Genomic DNA, 24,035 nt, shown 5'->3' on the forward strand with positions numbered 1-24,035 from the left:
CACACAGAGAAGATAACGTGCAGCAGTTTCAGTCTTGGCTGTGTAACGACTTAGCACACCCATTTGCGCCTTTTATATTCATGCCATGCACCTCAAATAGCATCGAGAATTACATCCTGTAGCCTCAGCGAAAAAAGGAAAAGAGCAATACAGAAAGTGCTACAAAAACATACAGTATCATAGCTCAAAGTATTAAAATGCAGCCAAAATATAAATCCCTCTAATGATACCACGGGGGATAAAAAGTACTACAAGGTCAGTAAACTCAGACACATTAGCCTATAAATCCCCGCAGAAATATCATAGTGATTTCTCCACAGGCACCCTAAGAACCACTACATTCTTGGCAGCACAAGCCGGACGCATGCTCCTTAAATCATTTTAACAAAGGACTATATTCATTCCACCTTTGTGTAATGTGGAAAGCAATAAAATCCTCTCCTGAAACCATGTGCTTGGCTGTATTGTAACAGGAGATGTGTTTTTGCGCATGGCCGCATGGTGGCATCATGCGCTGCGCTGCTGCTGAAGCATCAGATCCCAGCGTTACCTCACGAAGAACCCGGGACTCGTCCTCATCCGAGGCACCGGCAACCAGGCTTTCCTCTACGGCACGGCTCCCACTCTCATCCTGTGACTGCATGCAAGTTTCTCTCCCCACCGCCCCCCATTCTCCGCTCAGCGAACTGCTGTAGTTCTTCTCCGCTCCTGTCAAAGCAAATTGGCGACCTTGACGGTGCGCTCTGGGGAGGAACTTTACGGGGGGTGTGCTCCATTTGTGGCGCTCCTCTTCAGAAAGGAAAGGATTCGAGGAAAAGTCTGTTCTGTGCTTTGGAGAAGAAGAAAAGAGAAAGAACAAAAACACCTAAGCACTCCGCCGGGGACAAGGCGAAGGAGGAAGTTAAGTAAAGAGAAGAAGACGAAGAAAAAGAACAAACCAGCCTCTCAAGGACGCACGACGTGTAAGTGGGGAAAGGTGTTCTATGAGGTGCAGCTTTCCTTCTTACAGGTGCAGCAAGAGACAGACTGTACTTGGACTTAACCTGGATTCATCTAATTGAGTTGCATCCTTCAGATAAACAAACGCGCTCTGTTTCGGTACTCCTACGAAAATATTTTACCATCAACGAGGCTCGTGGAACTGCAGCGAACTTAGACTGTAAAACAAACACACAGTTTGACCGAATTTCTCCGGTCGCCACAGGCTACGGCAGAGGCTTGGTTTTGCGCTCCGAGGTCGGTGCGCTCTGCTCGACTTTAGTGGTCGCAGGTCCTCCTGACAGAGCGAATCAAGCAGCAGGCGAACGGCACCACAGCCACGGCGGGACTCGGCCACTACGGCATGCTTAAAGCTCACCGGGCACTTGTTGTCCAGTCCTCCAGGTTTGGGACCATGTTTGAGGACTCCTTTAACAGATCGATGTGGCGCGTCGCATGGATTTTATTTTTTTCCTTACTCATCCACTGCGCACAACCTCAAGGTAAGAAGAGTGTTGGATCGCTACTGTACCGATGAACCGATCACACCGGCCCATTGGTGTTTGTAGCTACCTGCTGTGTTAGATGTTAACATGGAACCCTTTCCGGCGTGGTGTGGCACCGGAGTTTTGCAGTCTTCATCCTTTTGCACGTAGCCCACAATTTTCTCATTAGGCTTCACATCAGTGAGATGCTGAGCTCTGTTAAATGTGGCACCACTCTCACGTTTAATAAACATTTAAAATAGGCTTAGTTTTCCCCCACACTTAACGTATATCAAACTTCATTGAGTTCATCCACACCGATGTGGGTTAAGTCTAGAATCTAATGAGACACATTTTAAGGTTTCTCAAGTTTTCAAAAAAGACTGTTTTAACGAATACTCTTATTTATTTCTTTTTTTTTTACTGCTGTTTTTTTGTTTTACAGTTTGAACATGTATAATGAGCCCCTCTGATGTCACGTGCCATTACGAGCCAAGCTGTTAAAACGTTAAGCTGATTAATAAGTACAAAATAATTAATCACTCTTCCCCGCAGGAAACTAAACTTTGCGCGGCAAACAAATACATACATATTGAAATGCAACGATTAGAGCGGGCACAGAGAGGTAAAGTATCAAATGTTGAAAATTAATTGGTTTTCTGAGAATTATGCAGCCTGAGCGGAGGGAAGCACCAGCCAAGTGTGGCAGTTCACAGGGAATCGGTGGCGTTTATCTTCTTTTTTTTTATTATCTGTTTTTCATGAGTCAAATTCTCAGCGCAATAATCCCACAAGATCTCCTGTAATATTTCTGTGGAGACTCGGTGCCCAGAAAGGGAGTCTACTGTAACCTCAGGCATTCTTCCTTTCATTTTTATCCACCTATCACAGAGCTGCAGGGTGTTTTATTTTTTATGCTGTTATGCTAAAGTCGGTTGCTTTTTTTTTTTTTTTTTTTTTAAATATTCTAAAAGAAAACCTAGTTGCTCCGGGAGATTAACGTGTACATTACTGTCACTTTGATTCAAACGCACATTTAGTGGGGTCAGGAGTTTGCACCATGGGTCCTTGCTGTTGCTCCAGGGGTTCCTCGCTGAAGTAGAGCCTGGAAAATTGCTAGAAAATGAAAATGGAAACATGATGAACTTGACTGAGGGTTGTCCTCTTTCTTCACACTTCAAAGCTTCATCACACACTGCACAAAGTGGAACTCTTGTACTGTGTCTCTTTGACCTCTCATTCAGGCATGTTCAGAGTAGATATGTTCAAACATATCTACTCTGAACATGGATCAGGAGACTGTGACAGTCTCAGGATGACAATCTTCTCATTCTTTGCCTTCCTCTGCTGCACCACCTCCGCTCAGGTTGTTGGGATTCAGGTACTGATGGCTCTATGAAGAGAGAGTATTGCCGCTCAAGATAGACTCTAAGCTCTTGTGGGGCTTACTCAATAATACAATGTAGGAAAGATGAATTTAAAAAAAATGTGCACACACAAACAAAAAAGGCAGATATCCATCGTTCACAGGGGCATATCCCCGCGTTTGACATTTACAACAGATTGATAACTCATGTGTCCTAGGGATTAAGAGTCCTGACATTGTTGCTTTCTCGTTTTCTATAACTGCTTCTCTCCTGCTGTTTGTATCTGATTCTAGATGCTTTGCCCCACTCTTCTTTCTTTCCTTCTGAATGCTTATTTAACCAAGCAAGTTAAATAAGAACACATTATTTACAGAGGTGGCCCGGGGAGAATGTTTTGCGAGTTTTTCTGTGGTTATGCACTGATGCATACAGAAATTATGCATGCATGTGACTATGTATGTTGGGGATGAAGGCTTGCAATCACTCTCACTCTCTTTCTGCTCAATCCATCCAGCAGCAGCTCTCAGATTCCATCACATAGTCACTCTTGGGTCAGAAAATGTAGGATTTAATTGGACTCTCTTCAGACCATTCAGAGTGCAGCTCGTTGAAAGTGACCCCAGTGTGGGATGCTCTCTTTCCACCCGATGATTAAAGAACATGATGAGGCAAGTAGCCTGCCTCTGGATGGACATGTCAGCCAGTGCTTGCCTTATTTTAATGACCAGTCTGCTAAAACAGCTTTTTAACGATGGGAGAACAGCCTTCATCAGACCAAAGTGCTATGAAGTCTTGCTTTAGGGCTTGGTGAGCAAAGAGGGATCTTCTTCGGTCCTTTTATTTCATACATTGTCACTCATCGTCATTGTGTGGCAGGGAAAAGAGTAAAAAAATGTCTCATTATTAAATGATGTACATCAGGATTAAACTGATGGCAAAAAACTTGCATTTAGTCCATGAGTAGTTCTGATTTATCCAAAATAGGAAAGTATTCCGTGGTTTAAACAAAGACCCTTTAACTTTTAAACACCTTATTTTTGGTTACTGACACATAAGCACACTCTTGTCTTGAAATTGAATAAAAAAGCCTTTCTGCAAACTCAGTCTGGATATTGTGTTTAAAGTGACAGTTACAAGAGCTGTCTGGTCTGTCCCCACTGTTCACTCTCAGTCGCTTACTGAGGTCATGCCGAGACAATGCTGGGCTCGCCTGCTGGTTTTGTCATTTCTAACATGTCTATTTTGGAGCTTTGAGCAGCAGGGGAGGACTCTATTGGAATGTCATGTTTGGCACAGACACATCGGCGTCACTCAACGTCTGCAGATTATGTTGACTAGCTACAGCTCAACTCGAGGAGCTTCGCAGGGACTTCAGGATTTCATTCTGTCAGAGGAGTGGCACTCAGATTAACATTAGTAAGCGTGGTTATGACAGGGTGCGTGGCGCTACTAGGACATGGCGCAGGAATCAGCCACAACATTTTTAGAGCTGTGGTGTGTTTGTAGCTTAATGTATTGGACATGAATCTTGACACAATCATAGAAGTGCAGTGCGTCATCTCCATTTTCAATCTTAGAGGAAAGTTGATTGAAATTGTGTGAATGAAAGGAGATGGTTGCCTTTTGGGGAAAGCTCTTGACTTGTTTCGATGAAAGTAAAAGCTGCATTTTCAAGGGAGAAATGTTGAGATAGAGGTTTTTGCATTTTTGTTACCTTGATGTGACTCATCTGTTCCACTAAATGGTCATTGTGTGTTTTATTTGCCCACACTTGAGAAGGTAATTTCCAGCCCCTTTGGAGATAAACCTCCGACTGCAAGTGCCTGAAACACTGTGTATAGTGAGCAAGGGACACTTTAAACCAAGACTATTAATCTATTTCCTGTTACCCTTTACAGTCACCTTTGGTCTTTTGTGTATCACATTTTTATTAGTAGCAAGTACACATGTTCTTTGTAGGATTACTGAAACTTATTGTTATGGATTTGAACAAAGCTGAAGTAAGTGAATTGAGCTAAGCCAAAAAAAAAAAGAATCAACTGAGATTGGACTGAGAATGATTTGTGGAGACAGAGGGGTTGAGAGAATGTCTCCAGACTACAAATGTCCTGATTTGTCACTCATCTTAATTGACAGACTGGGGATCTCTGTTTCCTTGTAGCAGCTGTGCCCTGTGAAATGATTTTCAAAGGGAAGGAGAGGAAAAAAAGCGAGGCTGTCGTAGATCCCTGCAGCCAGCACTTTGGCAAAAGGTCACAACATATCGCTTTTAGTATTCAGGGCTGGCAAGAAAACTCATGGTCAAAGTCCAGTGATAGATTTCTCAGAGGGATGTCTAGAGTTTCAGTGCGCTACATTCAATAAAACAAAACTACCCACCGAAGGTCTCTAGTAGTGGCAAGTCTAAGAGAGAGGTGTAACTAAAGACCTTCTGTTTTTCTCTCTGGATAGCACTTTCAGAGCTTTTTGAAGTGGGACTTTTATTTATTGATCTTGGCCCAATTTTGCAGTACCATACAGCCAAAAAGGTTAAGAGTGGGACTATGTTATCAAATTGCCACACATAGTCTTTGAAAATTTATGACAGAGCGTACTAATTGCTTAGATATATGTTTAAAAAAAAACACTTCAAAGAGAAATATAAAGAAACACTCTCTGCACACTATCAACGTGAGAAGTTTTCTGTAAACTTGTATTGCTCACAAGTGGTGCTTTTGCTTGAGTCGGAGGCTGTTCTTTAAATTGCACAATGAATTATTTAATTAGGATGAACAATTCTTCATGATGTAGAACCAACAGAACATGAACTGTCACTTCCCCGGAGAATCATCGCGGAGGGAGAAGAATAGGAAGAGGAGGAAAATGATCCTGATTATGGTCGTCTGCTGTTTGATCTTTGTGACAAAATAGTGTAAAAATTGATGCGCTTAGATGGGAAAGAAAGGATGAGAGTTTAACGTGAAGAGAGGTGGCATAAATATGGAGCCACCAACAGTGGCTCACTTCCTACAGGGTGCTGCAAAGTAACAATAGCAAGGAATAATCGATACCATTTCACAACTTTCTGTTCTGTGATTGCTTCCCTAAATTCCCCCATTGGCATGCCAGACGCTCTCCCTTTTTTCATTTTTAGTTCATGGAACATTGTAAGAAGTTAAATCCTAAAATTTCAACCAGCTTCTCTCTTGGAAATAGCTATGTAACCTCAAAAAGAGGCATTTTATTGGAAAATTGGAAATTTCAGATTATGCTATTCTAAGTGCTGTGCAGTCCAGACAGTTTGACCAGAACAAACTGAGGCAATGATGTAGTAGCCTAATTCACAAATAGTCTCTTTAAGCCGCTGTCATTTTGCCCACTGCCTGGAACATGGCACAAAGGAGTCTGTTTGCCATGGCTGTCCTATTTGTCTTTGCATGGTTATTAATTTGGCTTCTGGGAATGGGAAAAGAGGCCACCCAGACCAGCTGGGAATTGTCAGTATACACTGAGAGAGACAAGGGTCATTGCTGAATGACTGAAAGCAATTTGAATATTTTTGTGAATCCAAAAAACAGAGGGTGTACTCTTCTCCCTTTTGGCTTTAGTAGTGATGATGAGTTGGCTTCATTGTTCAGTCATATAGTCTAATTGGGGCAGTGACTATACTGGATTAAACCAGCACTGCTGACTGTCTTTTTTTTCTCTGACATGTTCTTCTTTGATCATTCTGCTTTGCACTTGGCCAAGTTAGAATACCTGCACAGAAATTATTGCTCCATTTGTTCCCCGTGTTTGTGGGTGCACATTTTCATGCACAGCAGAAGTTGAAGGTGGTTTGAAGAATGTATTTGTAAAAGCTGAGCTTGTGCGTTTTGTGCACCTTTATTTACAGGTGTTAGTATTTACCCTTTGATGTACGGTGTGGAGAACACTGATAGCTTACATGTTTATTGTACTTGGCTTTTCAGAAAGAACACTACAGTGTTTTTTTGGGGTTGGCTTTTTTTTTCCTTTTGAAGCCTGTGCTCCTTTCGATCTACTGTGTGTGAGCTGGAACAATAAAGCCTCGGCATGAACAAGGTTTATGCACTGCGAATGGATTGAAGGATTTACAGTAGGGCATTCCACCTTGTTTTAATATCACTGTGCTGAAAGCATATCCTGTGTTTTTCATATTTGCTGAGGCAAGCCAAGCCACACTTGTGCACTCTCACAGCTTGTTAAATTAGCATCTGGGGGCCTTCTGTACTTCTGTGCCACACACGTGGGATTCCAGTGCACAATACCTTGTAGTGAGCATGATCGGCTCTTGCTTACGTCCTTCAAATTGGACTCCAAAAAGACTTCAACAAAATAATAAGCGGGAGGTATGAATGTGATTACAGACTTGAACTTTTCCCTCACTGTTTAAGTAGGACATTATGCAACCCGCAACAGGCAGGGGGGAGTCACAGTCAAGGCCTGTTTACCATCATCATCCCTCATCTGGCTAGATGGAAATGAGCACAGACCTTAGAGTGACACTAGCTTCAGGAGGCCCCCAAACCCAACGCACTCATGTGGATCCTTGTGTGTTTACAATTGAAATGCACTCAGATTGGCTGGAGGCTTTGGAAACCACCTATGAACCCTGTAATTGCTGTTCCCTGGGGGATGTGTTTTGTGTGAGTGTGTTTGCTGGCGAACTATGAATTTGAATGCATACATTAGCTCTATGGGATTGTGGGTGTTCATCTGTTTACAAGCGGTGGCCAGTCTAAGCCCACAAACCAGTAAGCAGTCTTAACTATCACATCTCTGGCATGCACACCGGGTTCCCCTGGAGCTACAATAATGTCCCCACTACTAGTTCATGGAGTTCATGAAGGGGGATTAAATTGGAAATGCCCACAGCAATACATATCGTATAATAAAAGGGGCTCGGACTAAACTGTTCCTCCTTTCTGCATAGATTTGCACCACTGGCATTACTCTGTGTTGAAGAAACCGGATGACAAGCAGATCATTTTAAAGACTTGGATAAGGACTGTAGAGGGTCTGATCGATTCTGACAATCACGCCATTTTTAACAGACATCTCATCAAAGGCCCATTCCCTTTTTCGCCATCCCATTACCCGTCTATCCAGCACTCGGATCCACTGCCTATTTACCCATCCCATGCAGGAATAATGGGCCTTCACCCCCAGTTGGATTAATCAGCCATAACCATATGCTACTGTGTGCAATTATGCTGCAATTTTGACCATGGGGAAACAGCTGTTGCCATTTGAAAGGGTGGAATAAGATTGTAATTGCCTTAACTTTGATTTGTAGGGTGCTTTGATTTGATGAGAGAATACATTTTTATGCTTTACATAATAATACTGTGGAATGAAGAGAACTATTAGAACATGAGTCTTTTTCCACTTCCAGATGCATTTGACGGATAACCTTGCTGTTATGAGCTATTACTCACACATTATATACAAAATGAGTGTGTTTATTCATTTGGGTCTGAATGGGCTTTCTATTTTCTAAGGCAGTGTTTTCGATTGAACCATCTAATGACATTTGAATATGTTTGTGTGGGGCTGCTTTAACATTTCGATACAGGAGATTTTTCTTTCTCTCCAGGTATCGCATCCAAACTGGTTTCTTTCTTATGAATAAGCATCTCATGCATTACATCATCTAGGCTTTTCTTTTACAGAGAATTGGCTGCATTTGGTCACAATTGTTGTGTAGGACTGGTCCAGTTGGAGAAACATGCTAAAGAATTTCAGGGAAAATGTGAACAGGTCTGTGTTTATCACTTTTCTCCCAGTACGATTGGTTGAATGTATAAATAAATGGGTACTTGATAACCTTATTGATGTCAGTTTTTCACTAATTTGGATGTCTACCTCCTTGAGAATTTTCTGCTGAACAGCAGCAGAGGGTAGTGCATCCTTCCTTTCTTGTTGGTCTTAAGCTCGAGTGAGAGCTGGCAATGTATAGTCTATACTGCTTTACTGTAGAACAAAGCACCAATGTGGAAGTCAGCATTCTGACAATTTTCACAGCTAATAAGCTATCCCAGCACTCATAAGCTGCACACAAACAAATAGATTTTCTTTAAACCTCACAAATTTATAGCATTTCCTAAGAAAGCAACCAGGACATCAGAGTTTTATATGTCAGATAGTTTATAGAAGATTCTGTATATCGCTTAATTTTCCTGCCTCACTTTTGCCACTTGCCTGTGGCATAGAAAGCACTCCTTTAATTTTTCATATACTTGACAATTACAGCCTTTATTTTCTAAAGCTTTAAAAGAAAAGTATACTGAATGATGCATTGCCTTCTCTGCAGTTGCTAATTTGTTTCCCTGTGTTAATATGTTAACCTTTTAACTGACTGAGAGGTAAAAACCAGAAATGGACTAATGGGATGCGTTTTTAATGTGTTAGCTGTGTGGGATTGAAATTGTCTTCCTTTTTTAATAGTGCAATAAATTACTCCTTCGTGACACTTCTTTGAAAATTGTGTTCAAATTCATGAAACATTGTTCTTATTTTCCGTTTTTTGTTCTGTTTAATGCTTAAGGGCCAGTCTCAAGAGATTTAAGGCATGGATCCCTCAATAATAAATGTCTTACATCTCAGAAAAAGAATGTTCTGGCATTTTTATTTTTGCACTGATCATTGACGCCTCTGATATTGCTTTTGAAGAGTTCCTTTGACTCCTGCCAAGCTTCATGTAAACACCAAGCACTGTTGAAATAATTTTTTTTGCAGCTGTAATTTATAAATGTTGTCTTATGTGAAAAGAAAGATGGTCAAAGATGGAATGAGGCAGAGGGGAAAGGGAGAAAAAAAAAAGGTGATCGCAGCATCGCCAATTAACTGGAAGCTAATCAAAGCCTTTATTTGAAACTTTTGTGAGTCTGTGTGTGACATTTTTGTCCCTTGAAGGCTGACAAGCTCCTGATTGCTTTCTTAAGGGGTATTTATTATTTTCTTCTTTTTTTTTGGGTTGTATGGAAGCCCCAAACGCAATTTCATTGTTCTTGACAATGACAATAAATAAATAAATACTAAATACTAGCCAGCTGCTCATCCATCACCACATTCAGCTACCCTGCTGGTATCATCTTAAAGGCTTAGAATCTGATATCACCTTCTAATTGAGATTCCTATTTTATCTGTGACTCTGAAAGGTGGAAGAAAATGTTCCACTTTGAAAGACAGACATACTTTCATAGCTTTTCTGTATACTTTACACTTGAGCACTTTCCTAAATTTAGATGAGATTAGATTAACATCTTGATCATCATTTGCTTGGATAGACTTTACACATGACTAAATTATTTAACACTCTTAGCAGTCAGCTTAATGGGAATAACCCAGTGATAATAGAAGGTGGCAGAGTGAAATGGATGTTTGGACACTGGGCTTTGACCTTGTGCATTACTTGTGCTTGACCTCAACTTAGGGACGCTAATTGCAGCCTTACTGACACCGTGCACACATTCACTGATGCGATACCCAATCACACATTTGTAGACGCACACACATAAAAAACAAAACCCATCCCACAGGTTTGTCACACAGAGTGAATCGCTCTCAGAGCTGATCAGTGCAGGCGGCAGACCCTCCATCCATCTTGATTTGTCAATAGCAACAATTTTAATTACACCTGAGTGCTGTCAGGCTGCCAAACTGGGCGGGGAATATTGATTCAATCCCAGTAATTGATTAATTGCTATGTATAATGGGGCAGTTTTCTATTGAATCCCATCTCTTATTTTGCCATTCACTTCATTTTGTCATTCTATGTATTGTGTTAACAGAGTGAGGTGTTCACCCGAAGACAGAGTATTTTTGTGGAGTGCTTGTAAAGAGGTCCCTCCATATTTTAGTCTAGCAAAAGTGGCATATTAAGGAGAAGGAGCCCTGTTGTTACTGTACAGCAGTAGATAACCATTAAGTACTGGGCAGGCATTGCAGTACATCACTGCAGCCATTATGTGACAGTTAAAGGGGGTGAGAGATTTGGAGCCACAGCTGCCAGGGACCTTTTACTCAAAACTATAGCTTAAATTTGTGTGACTGTTTTTCACAGCACTCCACTGTCTTGTGAAATGGCCTCCTACTTTTATATTGCCATTTGAGAAGACAATACATACTAGTGGTAAAAGAAGTGTGGATGGCCCAGTGTATTGGCCAGCGCCACAGCTCTCTAAATCATTCTTCCTGCCTAGCAGAAATCTTTAAAACTGTTATAACGTGAGAGAAGTAAAGAGCTGCTTTGGATCCCGACCCTACAACCATAACAATACCACTGAGCAGACTAGCTTGAGTTTACATGGAACAGAGTTGCTTACCTTTGTCTTTCATTTAGTACTCCAAGTGTTAGTCAGACCATAAATGTACCGTAAACACTATAAAGTAGTGCAGTTCAGTTTTGATAAACTCCCTGTGAAACAGCTGATTACATTTTAAAAACGAGATAAAAACAGGACTACTAATTATGGAAGTTGTAAAAAGCTTAACTCCCCAGTGACTTCACTGACTATAGTGGTATTTGTGTGGTCACAATTTAGATTCCAGCGTGGTCTTCTGGGTATTTACACTGAGTGTGGGCTTTATTTAAACAAAGAAGTTAACGAGTGTTTTGACAGTGTTCGTTTCTTGTGGCTGTTTTTTGGGGGCTGAGGGTGAGGTGGGTAGTTACAGCAGAAATGATGACTAATGGAAAAACTGAATATGGGCAGGAAATACCAGATGGACCAACCATTCATCATCCTAAGTTTGCATTGTACAGCATATAACAAAGATGAGACAACAAGTCAAGTCATCATCATGCAATTAAACAGAATGCATTTGGGTTTCTTTTTTCTTTTCTAAATAAACATTTCTTAGTTAAAATCAAACAGTCACTGAAAATTCTTAACTTAAATGATTATGTTTGCTAAAGCACACATGATTGGTTTACCCACCCTTCAGTAGTGTCTTACTTTGTTTTCCTTACCCAGAAATCCCATAATGGCCTGCTTAAAGAGAATCTCATGAGAGGGGTGTTCCAGTGTTCATACATGACATGTCATCGCATTTGTTTTTTCTTTTTTGCGTGCATCGCATACGCAGTAGTTAGTTGTATATTGTATGTTCATTTTCTTCAAACAGTAGCTTTAGTGATGGTAATGGTGAGTGAGACATTCTGATCATTGCCTGTTAACCCAGTTTGGTACTTTTGTGTATATACAGTATCTCACAAAAGTGCGTCCACCCGTTTTGTAAATATTTTATTGTATCTTTTCATGGGACAACATTGAAGATATGACACTTTGATGCAATATAAAGTAGTCATTGTACAGTTTGTATAACAGTGTAAATTTGCTCTCACCTTTAAATAACACATATCCATTATTGCCTAAACCGCTGGCAACAAAAGTGAGTACATCCCTAAATGAAAATATCCAAATTGTGCCCAATTAGCCAGAGTCATGTGACTCGTTAGTATTACAAGGTCTCAGGTGCAAATGGAGAACAGGTGTGTTGAATTTGGTGTTATTGCTCTCACACTCTCTCATACTGGTCACTGGAAGTCATGGCAAAGACTTCTCTGAGGATCTGAATAAAAGAACTCTACATAAAGATGGCCTAGACCAGCGGTCCCCAACCCCCGGGCCTCAGACCGGTACTGGTCCGTGAGTCGTTTGGTACCGGGCCGCGAGAGTTGAGGCTCAGGTGTGAAATGCATAGTTTTCAGGGTTTTTATCGGTTTTCAGCATTATTTTGTTATCGTTTTTATCGTTTACTCGGTTTTCCTGGGTCTTTTCACGTGTGTTATGAATAAATTTTCCTTTTTTCGGTACCGGTACTAGTTTTATTTTGTTGTATTTATCCGCGACACCTTAAGACCAGTCCGTGAAAATATTGTCGGGCATAAACCGGTCCGTGGCGCAAAACAGGTTGGGGACCGCTGGCCTAGACTATAAGAATATTGCCAACACCCTGAAACTGAGCTGCAGCACAGTGGCCAAGACCATACAGCAGTTTAACAGGACAGGTCCCACTCAGAACAGACCTCGCCATGGTCGACCGAAGAAGTTGAGTGCAAGTGCTCAGCGTCATATCCAGAGGTTGTCTTTTGAAAATAGATGTATGAGTGCTGCCAGCATTGTTGCAGAGGTTAAAGGCGTGGAGGGTCAGCCTGTCAGTGCTCAGACCATACGCCACACACTGCATCACATGGCTGCTGTCCCAGAAGGAAGCCTCTTCTAAAGATAATGCATGAGAAAGCCTGCAAACAGTTTGCTGAAGACAAGCAGACTAAGGATGTGCATTACCTGTGGTCTGATGAGGCCAAGATAAACCTATTTGGTTTAGATGGTGTCAAGAGTCTGTGGCGGCAACCAGGTGAGGAGTACAAAGACAAGTGTGTCTTGCCTACAGTCAAGCATGGTGGTGGGATGTCATTGTTTGGGGCTGCATGAGTGCTGCTGGCACTGGGGAGCTACAGTTAATTAAGGGAACCATGAATGCCAACATGTACTGTGGCATACTGAAGCAGACCATGATCCCCTCCCTTCAGAAACTGGTCCACGGGGCAGTATTCCAACATGATAACAACCCCAAACACACCTCCAAAAAGACGAGTGCTTTGCTAAATAAACTGAGGGTAAAGGTACTTGACTGGCCAAGCATGCCTCCAGACTTAAACCCTATTGGGCATCTGTGGGGCATCCTCAAACGGAAGGTCGAGGAGCCCAAGGTTTCTAACATCCACCAGCTCCACGACATGATTAAAATATTTACAAAAACGTGAGGTGTGTAATCACTTTTGGGAGATACTGGATTTGATCACTGTTAGATAAAGCATGTGTTGGTAGAGGAGAGTGGTGTACTCAATGGAAACTACAGGAGGCTAAAAGATGTAATCCTGTCTATGAAAGTTCTGTACATAAAATTGCAGAAAATATGTGAGGTGTCCTCTGTGTTCCTCTTTTTAATGTAGAGTCAGAGAAAAGGTGAAGAGGTCTTTTTCATTGTAATGGCAACACTAAAGAAAATGTTCCTTGTCATGGCCACATAATTTTTCTTTCATTCCTCTTGGAACTTGAACACACCACCTACTCACAGCTTCATTTCCCTCAGCAGCGCACGATGCACACATAAAAATGCACCACACTGTGTGGAAAATGGCAATTTATATTGTGAAGGTTAATTTGGAAAAACAACCCAAATGCATGATGGCTGCGTGCAATGTACATGTATCGCATAAACAGGTATGAAACTGAACAAGAAAAGTAAAAATGCTGCTGTAGTTTGTTTGAGCGATTTAATTGCTTAATACACCCATGAGAGTAGTGGACCACCCAGAAAATATGATGACAGTCTCACCTACATCTTGTTGCAATTAGCCTGGAGACTGAGGAAGCACTAGGATCATTGTTACATTTTGGAAACTGACACTTAAAGTTTAAAATGTTGAGTAGAGAGGAGCGATATCTTAAAATATTACTAGAGATGATAAATATTTACCCATCAGCTGGAATGATGTGGAGGAATTATTTAGATCTTTTCCTGTAGTAAAAATAGCAATACCCCATGTGAAAACACCTCACTACAAGAAAACTGTTATTAGCAAATTTGTATATGGCATTTTTGGTGTTTAAAGATTAATGCTACTGCTGCATTAACGAGCTTGTGTTGTAGACGAGCTTTTTTTTTAGAGTTTATTTCACATTTTTTATGTTGTGTTGGATAATTGTTTTGTCTCCAAAAGAGAGATCAGCATCTCATAAGCTCAGAAATGACGTGTGTCTCTTTAATAGCGGCAAAATAACCACACTCAGATGTGAACTGTGTGAGGAAGTTGAAGAAGTTGCCATCATCTGAATCTTCTCTGTGGAAGCTCTGCTTCACTTCTTTCGTTGGTCATACATCTTGACCAAGGTGATTAGAGATTATAAGAGATTTGAGATTGTAAATCACGGTGCAAAGTGATTATTTTGCTACTGTTTCTAAATGCACATCTGTCCATCACGCTTACATGAGTAAAACATGCACAGATAATGAAAGGTGAGCCCACAGTGGTGTGACACAAGCACACTGGTCTCCTGTCAGTCTCAAAGAGCACAGGTTTACTCATAATGTCCATGCACAGAGTGCCAAAAAGTGCTGCTATGTCTATAAAAATAACAGGGACAGATTTATTGTCTAGTACTCAAGAAAACTTCCATAGGCAACAGTTAATTGTGGCCACAACATGGCAGTGATTTCCAGGATGGATCAAAATGGGGATTGTGAGACGCTTTATAGGACAGCATACTGTTCTGATACTTAAGAGAGGTCGATTTCACGTCGACACTTAATTAACCGTCTGTTTTTACATTTAACTGGTCATGCAATGATTGCCTTGACTGCATGTCACTGTCGCAACAAAGCAATAAAGCAGTCACACATTTTCACTGCTGTCTCAGCTGGTACTGGCTGAGGAGATACTACAGTGTCTGATCTAAATGCTTCTAAAACATGTAAATGAATCTGGAGTTGGGATGCTTTTCTTTCACCTTTAATAGAACCACAGTAGGTTAACCTTTGCCCGATTGCAGCCTTTGTGTAAAGTTACCTTTAAGACATTCCTAACTTACCGTGAAATGAGAAAATATGTGAAGTTGTTATTGATCATCTTGTTTTACGCAGCCTTACACTGCATAGGGGATTCACTGTTTGTTTAGACGACTGTGCAAATTAAATTACAATGCTGCTTTTGAGGAAGTTCAGTATATTTTAAAAATGATTTTCCTGAGCCGCCCCCCCCCCCCTTTAATAATGCTGCTGGCACACTTTGGTCAAACAGCCAAAAACCAATGGACACCTCATGCTCTAGAATATGACTTGTAGACCTGAATATCCTGAATATTTGCTTCAGAGAAATTATTCAGTTTTCTATTTGTACATTCAGTAGGCACTATACGGTGCAGTGTCCTGGTTCCTCACAACTGTCATTCCTTGGCCTCTGCAGCTGCTGCATTTCCCCCTTAGGCGCAGACACACATAGGCCTTAATCTTTTGTCAGGTCCTTCTGAGCGTTTTCAGATCCCCAAAAATAGATCCGTGCCCACAATCCGTCATGGCCAGTGAAGTCAGATGTGCTTGCTAGGCTGGAAGACACCGTCACATCAACGGACATAGTGGTTCACTACAGTTGATGAACAAACTGACAAACACAAACAAGTCGTTTGATCTGGTACAAACAGAGAGCTTATGGGATTCCTGTTTTACTTTGCTACGTCCTTGATTGACATTTTTTTTCCCTGTATGACTGGAGGAATGGGCTTGGAAATTTGATTGACAGCCAGGATCAGAAACTACCTGTCTCGGTATGTTGTGGGAGGAAGCAGACATGTAGGAGGCATAGGGTTAATGTTGGCAGCTATCAGCTGGACTGACAGAGCAGATTGACATGGTGTATTTGTCTCTGGCTCCTCTGAGAGAGAATCTGTTGGACTGCAGCAGCTTCTCCAGCCAAATCCAGCCCTGTTGTTCAGTCAGGGCTTGAGGGGCACCTGTGAGGGCTGTCAACTGTCCATTGTATGCTCTGCAGGTACAGGCAGGCAAAAAGAACGAGTTTGATTTTTTTTTTCTTTGCCGCAAGGTTCACTTCAGTGGTATCCCTCTTTTTCTTGTTTTTAAATGAAGGTTGGCAATTATTCTTCTCTCACTCTTTCTCCCCCCTTATTCCCTTTCTGCTCTGCTCAGCTTCTTTCTTTGCTACAAGCTTTGAGGGATGAGAAGGGAAAGAGGGAAGATCAAAGCGAACCAGCACACTCTGCCCTCCAATATCATTAGGCTATCTCTGATGGCATTATTAGAGTTTCTGCCATGCACATGTGTGTGGTTTTGTGTGCATGTGCAATGCTATCCTTGCTTGTTTTATGCATTCGCATGCCTGTCTCTTTCTTTTTCAGTGTACATGTGTGCGTGCACACTTACGTTTGGATGTACGTGTAGCCACTACCTGCAGTGCTTTCCTCTGGCATGAGGCCCAGTGCTGCCACTGGGCCGCCATGCCATCAGCCCTTGCATATTGAGCAAGACGTCCAAACTCCCCTTCAGCGAAGTGCATGTGGGAGCTGCCCACTGTTTGATGTCACTACTGTTTTGTTGAGCTCTTTCCTAAACAATTCCTTACAGTGCAGTCATACATAGTAGCTGAGAGAATAAAGAAGCAGTGTAACAGAAAAGAAAAAAAGAAGCCCAAAACATCTGGACCATCAGGAATAAATGTTTCAAACCTCAAACCAGGGATAAGGCTGGTGCTGTTTGATCTCTCACTTGACATCAAAATGTCATTAATTAATGAGAATAAATATAGAATCCCCTGTAGCTCGTCACTGATCAATTTAGCTGCCTTTATGTAACAATGGATTTTTAAAATTCTATGAATAATATGAAAGGTTTTGCTTATTCCTCTTAACTCATCAGTTATAAAAGATTGAAAAGCTAAATATGCTGTTTAAAACTCTTGTGAATCATTCTGGGGATTCTACCTCACTGTTTTCATTTCATTTATTATAAAGCACATATAGTTGATATACAGTATGCTATAGTGTTCTCTTGTTTCTCTTTCTCCATATTCATTTTTAATGGCAACTCCTACTGAATATTTCATTTTTTTGACATCACAGAATCCTAATCTTTTTTCCCATTTGATCAAATGTATGGGTCAAAATGGCCTGTCACTAGAGATATCATCTTACTATGACTGCAAGTGAAATATGTGAATTAAAATGAAAGGCACTTGGGGGCAGCAATTTTGGATGACTTGCTCAAGTACACATCATTTGTGGCATGTGAAATATGCTATGGTAATACTCACAGAACTTGTTGTGGCATAGGCCACCTCCTCATCTCTGATCTCAACTGTCTGTATATGGAGCTCTCCCCAAATCATGTTGAGACCTTTCTGCCTCCCACACATTTCAGAATGTGTTACTTGTGGGTTGTGGGCAAGTTGGGGGAAATCGAGCGGAAGCCATATAAGGCAAATGTTGATGATTTCAGTGAGGCTATCAATTCACACCTGAATATTTGACTTGCCGTTGGAGCTCCATTTTTCTACAAAGTGAGAATCCCTCCTGCATCTAACTTTGCTTTTCAATTCTTCATACATCGTCTTCTCTATTGCTTATTTAGACTGCATTCGGGCTCGACTAACTGAAGACTCATGTGAGTTGTGTGCAATATCTCCTGTTTGTGTGCGTGCACTTGCATCTGTAATGCGCAGTTGGTGCAACCTTGCCAGTACCACAGAGCTCTATTGTATGTGAAGGGGCGAGCAAGCATGTAAGATGGAGGGATTGAAGGATTGGGAGAGACAGGAGGAAAGGGGAGGGGCAGGGAGACGGAGTCTGCACAGTTACTGAATCCATAAAGGATGAAAAGGGCCTTGGCAGGAGTCTTAAGGGACTAATAAAATAAAGTTCTTTCAGATTAGTTAGCTAATAGAGCTGTAACAAAGTGTTCTGTCTTAACGCTGAGGGGAGCATGGCCTCCTCTGTGCTCACTGTAATGTGGGTGGAGTGATGAGGCAAGAGAGGGTGGGTGGGTGTACGGGGTTAGGCACTAACAGAACACCTGCTGTGAAAGAGCCCTCTGGGTCTGGTTATTTAGTCAGAGTTGAGCAAGGAGAGGGAGCTACCTGGCATGAAATTACCCTTCTAGTAGCTTTAGTAGTTACTGGATGAAATCAGGGTATTGACGATGGTAGCTACAAGCTTCCTTTTTTTTCTCTTTTTTGTAAGCTTAAGGAATTTAGAGTTTTCTGTAAAGTATCATAGACAGGTTTTTTATGTCTGCACTGCTGGTGCTTGTTTTTCTTAACTGACAAGGACATGAGTAAGAGAAACAGCTTTTGCATCATCATACATGTCTAGGAGTGGACTGAAGTGGCCTCATCTTAACTTTGTTTCAACATTAGATCTCAAATGCAATTCTAAAAATGTGTAAAAACATGTCAGTGGTGTTATAAATGTCTGTTTTCCTGATACATTTTTTTTCAAAAGTGCAAAAAAACAACCAAAAAAATGACTAGAAACTGAAAGAAGTAGTCGGGATAAAAAGGAAAGGATTTTTTTTTTAAAGTTTGACAAAGATGTAAACATATACATTGACCACAGAAGATTTAAAGCACTTCAGATTTCACAAGCAGGAGTAGCTTTCGCTGAGGAAAAACTGAAAATCACATTGACACCTTAATGGTAATAAAAATGTTAATTATGGAGGGGGCTGAGAGAGAGAGGAGTCATACAGATGTGAGAGTTTTCCTTTTCATTCAAGCAAAGCCTACAATCAAGTTTTAAAATCTGCAGGGGGAAAAAAGTTTAACATTTAAACAGGTTTTGCAATGCAATTTAGTTTGTAGCTGTAAATGGTCACCGTTCATCTTTTGACATGTTACACTGAAAAGCTGTGATTAATTCTGTCAGTGACTGCAAAAATGTAGCCTTTTGAGTTTTCAGATGACAGAAGGTGCAGTTCCTAATTTTTGACACATCCTCTCCAAGGCAAGAGTAACCATGCCTCAGCCTCTATCTTGCTCTGTCTCAGCACTTATTATAGTGAGGTATTGTGGTGACTGCACACTTTATGCATAGTGGATGAATGGAATGTTGTGCAACCACATGGAAGGCCATAAATTAAGATGAACAGTACATTGAGTATGTGCATTCTTTAAACAGGGACTGGACTGATTGTGTTGATAGGATTTGTGTATTTCAGCAAGTATGTGAGGGTCGGCTTGGGTCCAAGTAATCAGTCATCAGAGGGTGAACGCCAGACTCCATACGGACATCTGTGCGCCTTGCAATTTGTTGCAGCAGTCACAACACTACAGGGCATAAACTGTGTATTCCTCCTCCACTGTGGACTCCATGTGGACTAAAAAAATAAAACTAAGAGAAAGAAAAGCACCTATTCACCCGTGGTGTCTGCAGGTGTTCGTGTCCGCAACCGAGAATAATCCCAACTTAAGACGGCTCTGTGGCCTTAGTAACTGGAGGAGAGGAAAACACTAGTTTAAGTTTGCCTCGCTCTTCATACAAGAGGGGGAAGAAGAAAAAAAGAGGTCAAGAAGAGGAAAACAGTTCTCTCCAGAAACTGAAGTGGGGCGAAAAGAATCCTAGAGATGACAATAACAGTAAGTGAGGAGCTTCCTCAGTGCTGTCATTATCACTGGAATAGTTAATGAGAGGCCTCTCAGAGTGGAGACTGATTGAGTGTATCATCTTCATTCTCTTCTCACTCAATGTGCCCTTAGTGTGATCCTACCCTTTCTTCTTTCTAGATATCCACTCTAACTGTAATTTGGAAAAAATTCTACTGCTGTCTGTTGCAATGAGTTGTGATGCCTCCCTAGCACTGTTAAAATGGTGGTTATCACCTAAAAAAAAGTGTTCCATTCAGATTTATGCACTTGATCTTGTTCATCAAGTAACAAAGAATGAAGTAGGTCTGAGGTAAAAGTGTTTGGATAATGAACAAAGTGCATGAAGTGGTCTACTTCAGCTCTGTTCACATGCACATCCTTTTTGATTGCGCTATTTATGTAGATGTGTATACAGTAATTAAAAAACAACAACGAGCTTTTACTTTTATAAAGGTGTTATATATTAAATGTCTTCATGTTCCTTTATAGTTCTTCAAAATCACATATTGAATGTACTTGTCAGCAGCTTTGCTGGCAAGAGGGATGGGAACCTGAAAAGCACTAAAAGGATGAGTTGAAATTCTAATAGTTCTTTTATGTGCTGTATTGGGACAAACACACAGAGAAGTAAAGAGGAACACCAGCAATTTCAGCTCTTTCCTAGAATCATCTTCCTAAAACGGCTCCAGCTTTTCTATTTTCCACTCATCAATTGTTCTGCTCAGTGAGAGCAAACCTGCTCTAGTTCAGTCCACAGCAAACAGCAAGCAGCTATTTGCAAGTAGCAAATAGAAAATAGCTGTTTGCAAAAACATGTTAACCTTAAAAGGTTGAAAGTGTTTTACCGTAACTTTTTTTGTTATCTGCACATCCTTAATTGTTATATTGTTCAAAAAGAGCTAAAAGGGGAGGAACAACAGCTTATAGGTGAACAAGAGTAAAAAAAATCCCCAAATAAATCAGCTTTTTTTAAATTAAATAATTAATTTTATCAAACTTGGCTGGGCTGCCACGCCCCCCGAGAGACCTAAATTGAAAGAAACACATGTGCAAATCCTAAACAGTGATGAAAATGAAAAAAGGTAGAATTACAGAATCACTTGTAGAAAAACATTTGTTTGGCAGGTGGTGAAGACCGCAATCACTAGTTGTTTAGTACATTAAAGAAGGTGGCCCACTGGCCAGCTCTTCTCCCAAGCTTTTGTACCCAGTGTTGATGGCTAAGTGGTGCCAGCTGCACACTGGCTTTGAAGGAGAAAATGGGTGGGAAAAGTACCAGGGCACCCCCACACAAAAACGCAAAGTTGGCCTCCTACAGCCTTAACATCCCCCATCAATACAAAATACAGTTTGTAATACAATTTGTAAAAGTGTCCTGCCCCTCCCCTGGTTAGCTTTTTTGGTAACTTAACCCTAACTTATAAAAAATACATAAATAAAGGGGAAAAAAACCTCCAAGCTCCAAACTGGGCATCAACTTGTCAAAAACAGAAACCCTAATTTAAAAATGTTCGCGGTACTGTACTAAGGCTCACGTTATGATTTTTGAAATCCCCATTCTCCTGAAATCTGTGTCAGTGACAACTTTCCTGCATAATGAATTTGTTAAGCAAATGTATTCCCAAGACTTTTTGCCTATATTTAGCTAATTCTTTATCCAAGAGAAAGAGAGGTATAGGGTTTTACTCTAACAGATTGCTTCATGCTGAATTGGAGGTCTTGGAGCTATTTTGTGCTTATTAAAATTAAATTAATTGTAATGATATTTTGTTCAGGACTTGCTGTATGAGGGTCATTTACCCCTTTCTGATTTATTCTTGGGGCCACTTGTTTTCCGTCAGTGCCTATCTGGATCTCAGTCCTTGCCATTTTGCAGCACTGCTGCTTACCAGAAACAGAGGGAGTTTAAGTGGGGTACCATTAATAAAGACTAAAGCCATAGGCCACTGGTGTAGCTGATGCTGTAATGATTAATGAGGACCATTCTTTAGCCTCAGTGGTGGTATCTCTGTTGAATTAGGCTCTGATTATTTTGGCTGGGTCACACAGCCCAAGACTAATAGCTCTAATTCTACCTCTAAGGCTTAATTCATACTTCCTTTAGCTATCTCTGTCTAACACTGGTTATACGAGCTTTCATGCTTTTTTTACATTTATGTATTTACATTAATTGCCACAACATATGTGTCCTACCTATAATTTCATAGCCCCAGTTATGGCTTCTTTGCCCCATGGCACCATTTCTGAATAATTAAGATTTCACCATTAAAATGTGGGATTGTTGTGGCACCTTCTGAACTACAATATATTTCCCCTCCCCTAAGGGCTGCTTTTTTCCATTAGGACTTCATGAAATGGCTTTTTGCTTACTCATTATAATTTGGTTTTCAGAGCTGGATTGTAATTTGTTAGCCTGAGTAGGAGGAAAGAGGCAAGAGATGTTGGCATAACATTGCGTGGGAGATTATTACTATGCCCTCTGCCCTCAAAGACATGCTCAGGAAATTGATTTATGAAATAAAATGCAATGCAAAGGATGGTAAATCTGCAGACTGACACTTAGCTATGCTATGTTTCCACCCATGACATATAATGGGATACAGTGATTCACTACAGTTATCAGTCGCTCTGCTCTTTGACCAAAACTCGATACTGGCCAATATTGGACTTGTGTTCTGTTACTATTGTTCATGTATAAACATTTTGGTTACATTTAGGAAATGCTGGGAGAAACAAACAGTGATTAAGGTTTAATTACTTATATGACTCAACACTTGTTTAAACTTTAGCCTATATGATAGTGGTTAGTAGGAAATGTAATCCTTAAGGTTAGTAAGAGTTCAGGTCCCATCATGGTCTGATGGTCTACTGCATGAAATGGTGTATAATTTCTGCTTTCTCACATTGTGGGCACGCTTCTTACATTCCACTCAATGGTGGCAGTGGGCATAAATTGTGAAATTTGTTTAAATTATAATAACCTATTCGATTTGGCTGCTGCAGTCCAAATTTGACACTTTATTTGCTCAGCTTTGTTCTCCACACTCTTGACTTTTGTCTAAGTTCAGCTAGAGGTGCACATCCAGCAACCTGCCCAGTTCTTCAACTGTTCAGTCATGCCCTCTGACCAGCTCAGCCCACTCTATCACAGCTATGCATCCCTTTGTTAGTCCTGCTGTAATTAAATATCTTTTTTCTAACTATATATTTCCTTGATTTTTAAAAATGCCATTGGTCAAAATGACCCCCCTTGGCGGTTCCAGTGCTAAGCTTTGTCTTTTCTCTGGTGTTGTATTTAGTAGAATCCAAAGGTTTTTAAGGTTAATGCTAATACACAGACACAGGAACAGGAGAAGTGTTTGCTGATCAAGTTTTGATTTATAACAAAAGTAGAAATTAAAATGTTGCAGACATAGCGACATGTATATAGGTATAAAATACATGGACGTTAGTGAGAAATGTTGGTTAATGGGTCAGGTCTTCATGATCCATCACAAACTTGACTTTGTAACTCTTCTACTGAAGCCTTTGTTGAAAAACTGATTTTCTGGGTTATTTTGTCCCACCACAACAAATCGCATTTTTAAGATTTATTCAAAACACCATCTTATTATACTGATATACTCAGCTTATGCCTCTTTTGTTAGGATTTGTTAAGCTATAGTTTCTGCCTCCTGCTTAACTTCCAAACTGGCAGAAAATATTGGTTTCATTACTCAGTGATCGCCCACTCTCAGGCCTGTTGACTTGTCATTTTGGCTTCAGTAGTCACCATTCTGCTCCATTTCCTTAGCGGCAATCACACTGTCGGTATCTGAGATGGTGTTAAGCTGTGGCTCATTGCACCATGGCTGTGCTTGCTGGGCACGAGCCATGTGGAAACAGCGGGCATGCTTCTCTGGCCAGAGGGAGGCAAGAGCAGCAAGGAAAGAAGCAGTGTGGAGAGCAAGGGAAGTGAAGAGATCCTTTGCAGAACCTAACCTTGTATTTTTCCACTCAGGCAACTTTCTTGTTTACTGCTCAGCAGTGGCAGCATGGTTCTCT

General features: G+C 40.9%; 1 protein-coding gene across 8 annotated transcripts in view; it reads left to right on the forward strand.

Annotated features, from left to right (window-relative positions):
* Positions 1-648: 648 nt before the first annotated feature.
* The window catches only part of sdk2b (sidekick cell adhesion molecule 2b), a 316,541-nt gene continuing 293,154 nt past the window's right edge, over positions 649-24,035 (forward strand). For 4 of the 8 annotated variants that reach the window (XM_080873221.1, XM_080873222.1, XM_080873228.1 and 1 more), the window contains exon 1: positions 651-1,481. In XM_080873221.1, the coding sequence (XP_080729347.1) occupies positions 1,343-1,481 (139 nt within the window). In that variant the 5' untranslated portion in view covers positions 651-1,342. Of the gene's footprint in view, positions 1,482-24,035 lie in introns of all 8 variants that reach the window. The other 4 variants (XM_080873223.1, XM_080873225.1, XM_080873224.1 and 1 more) reach the window with 4 other exon arrangements.

Source organism: Rhamphochromis sp. 'chilingali' (assembly GCF_963969265.1).
Source record: "Rhamphochromis sp. 'chilingali' genome assembly, chromosome: 22".
Taxonomy (NCBI): domain Eukaryota; kingdom Metazoa; phylum Chordata; class Actinopteri; order Cichliformes; family Cichlidae; genus Rhamphochromis; species Rhamphochromis sp. 'chilingali'.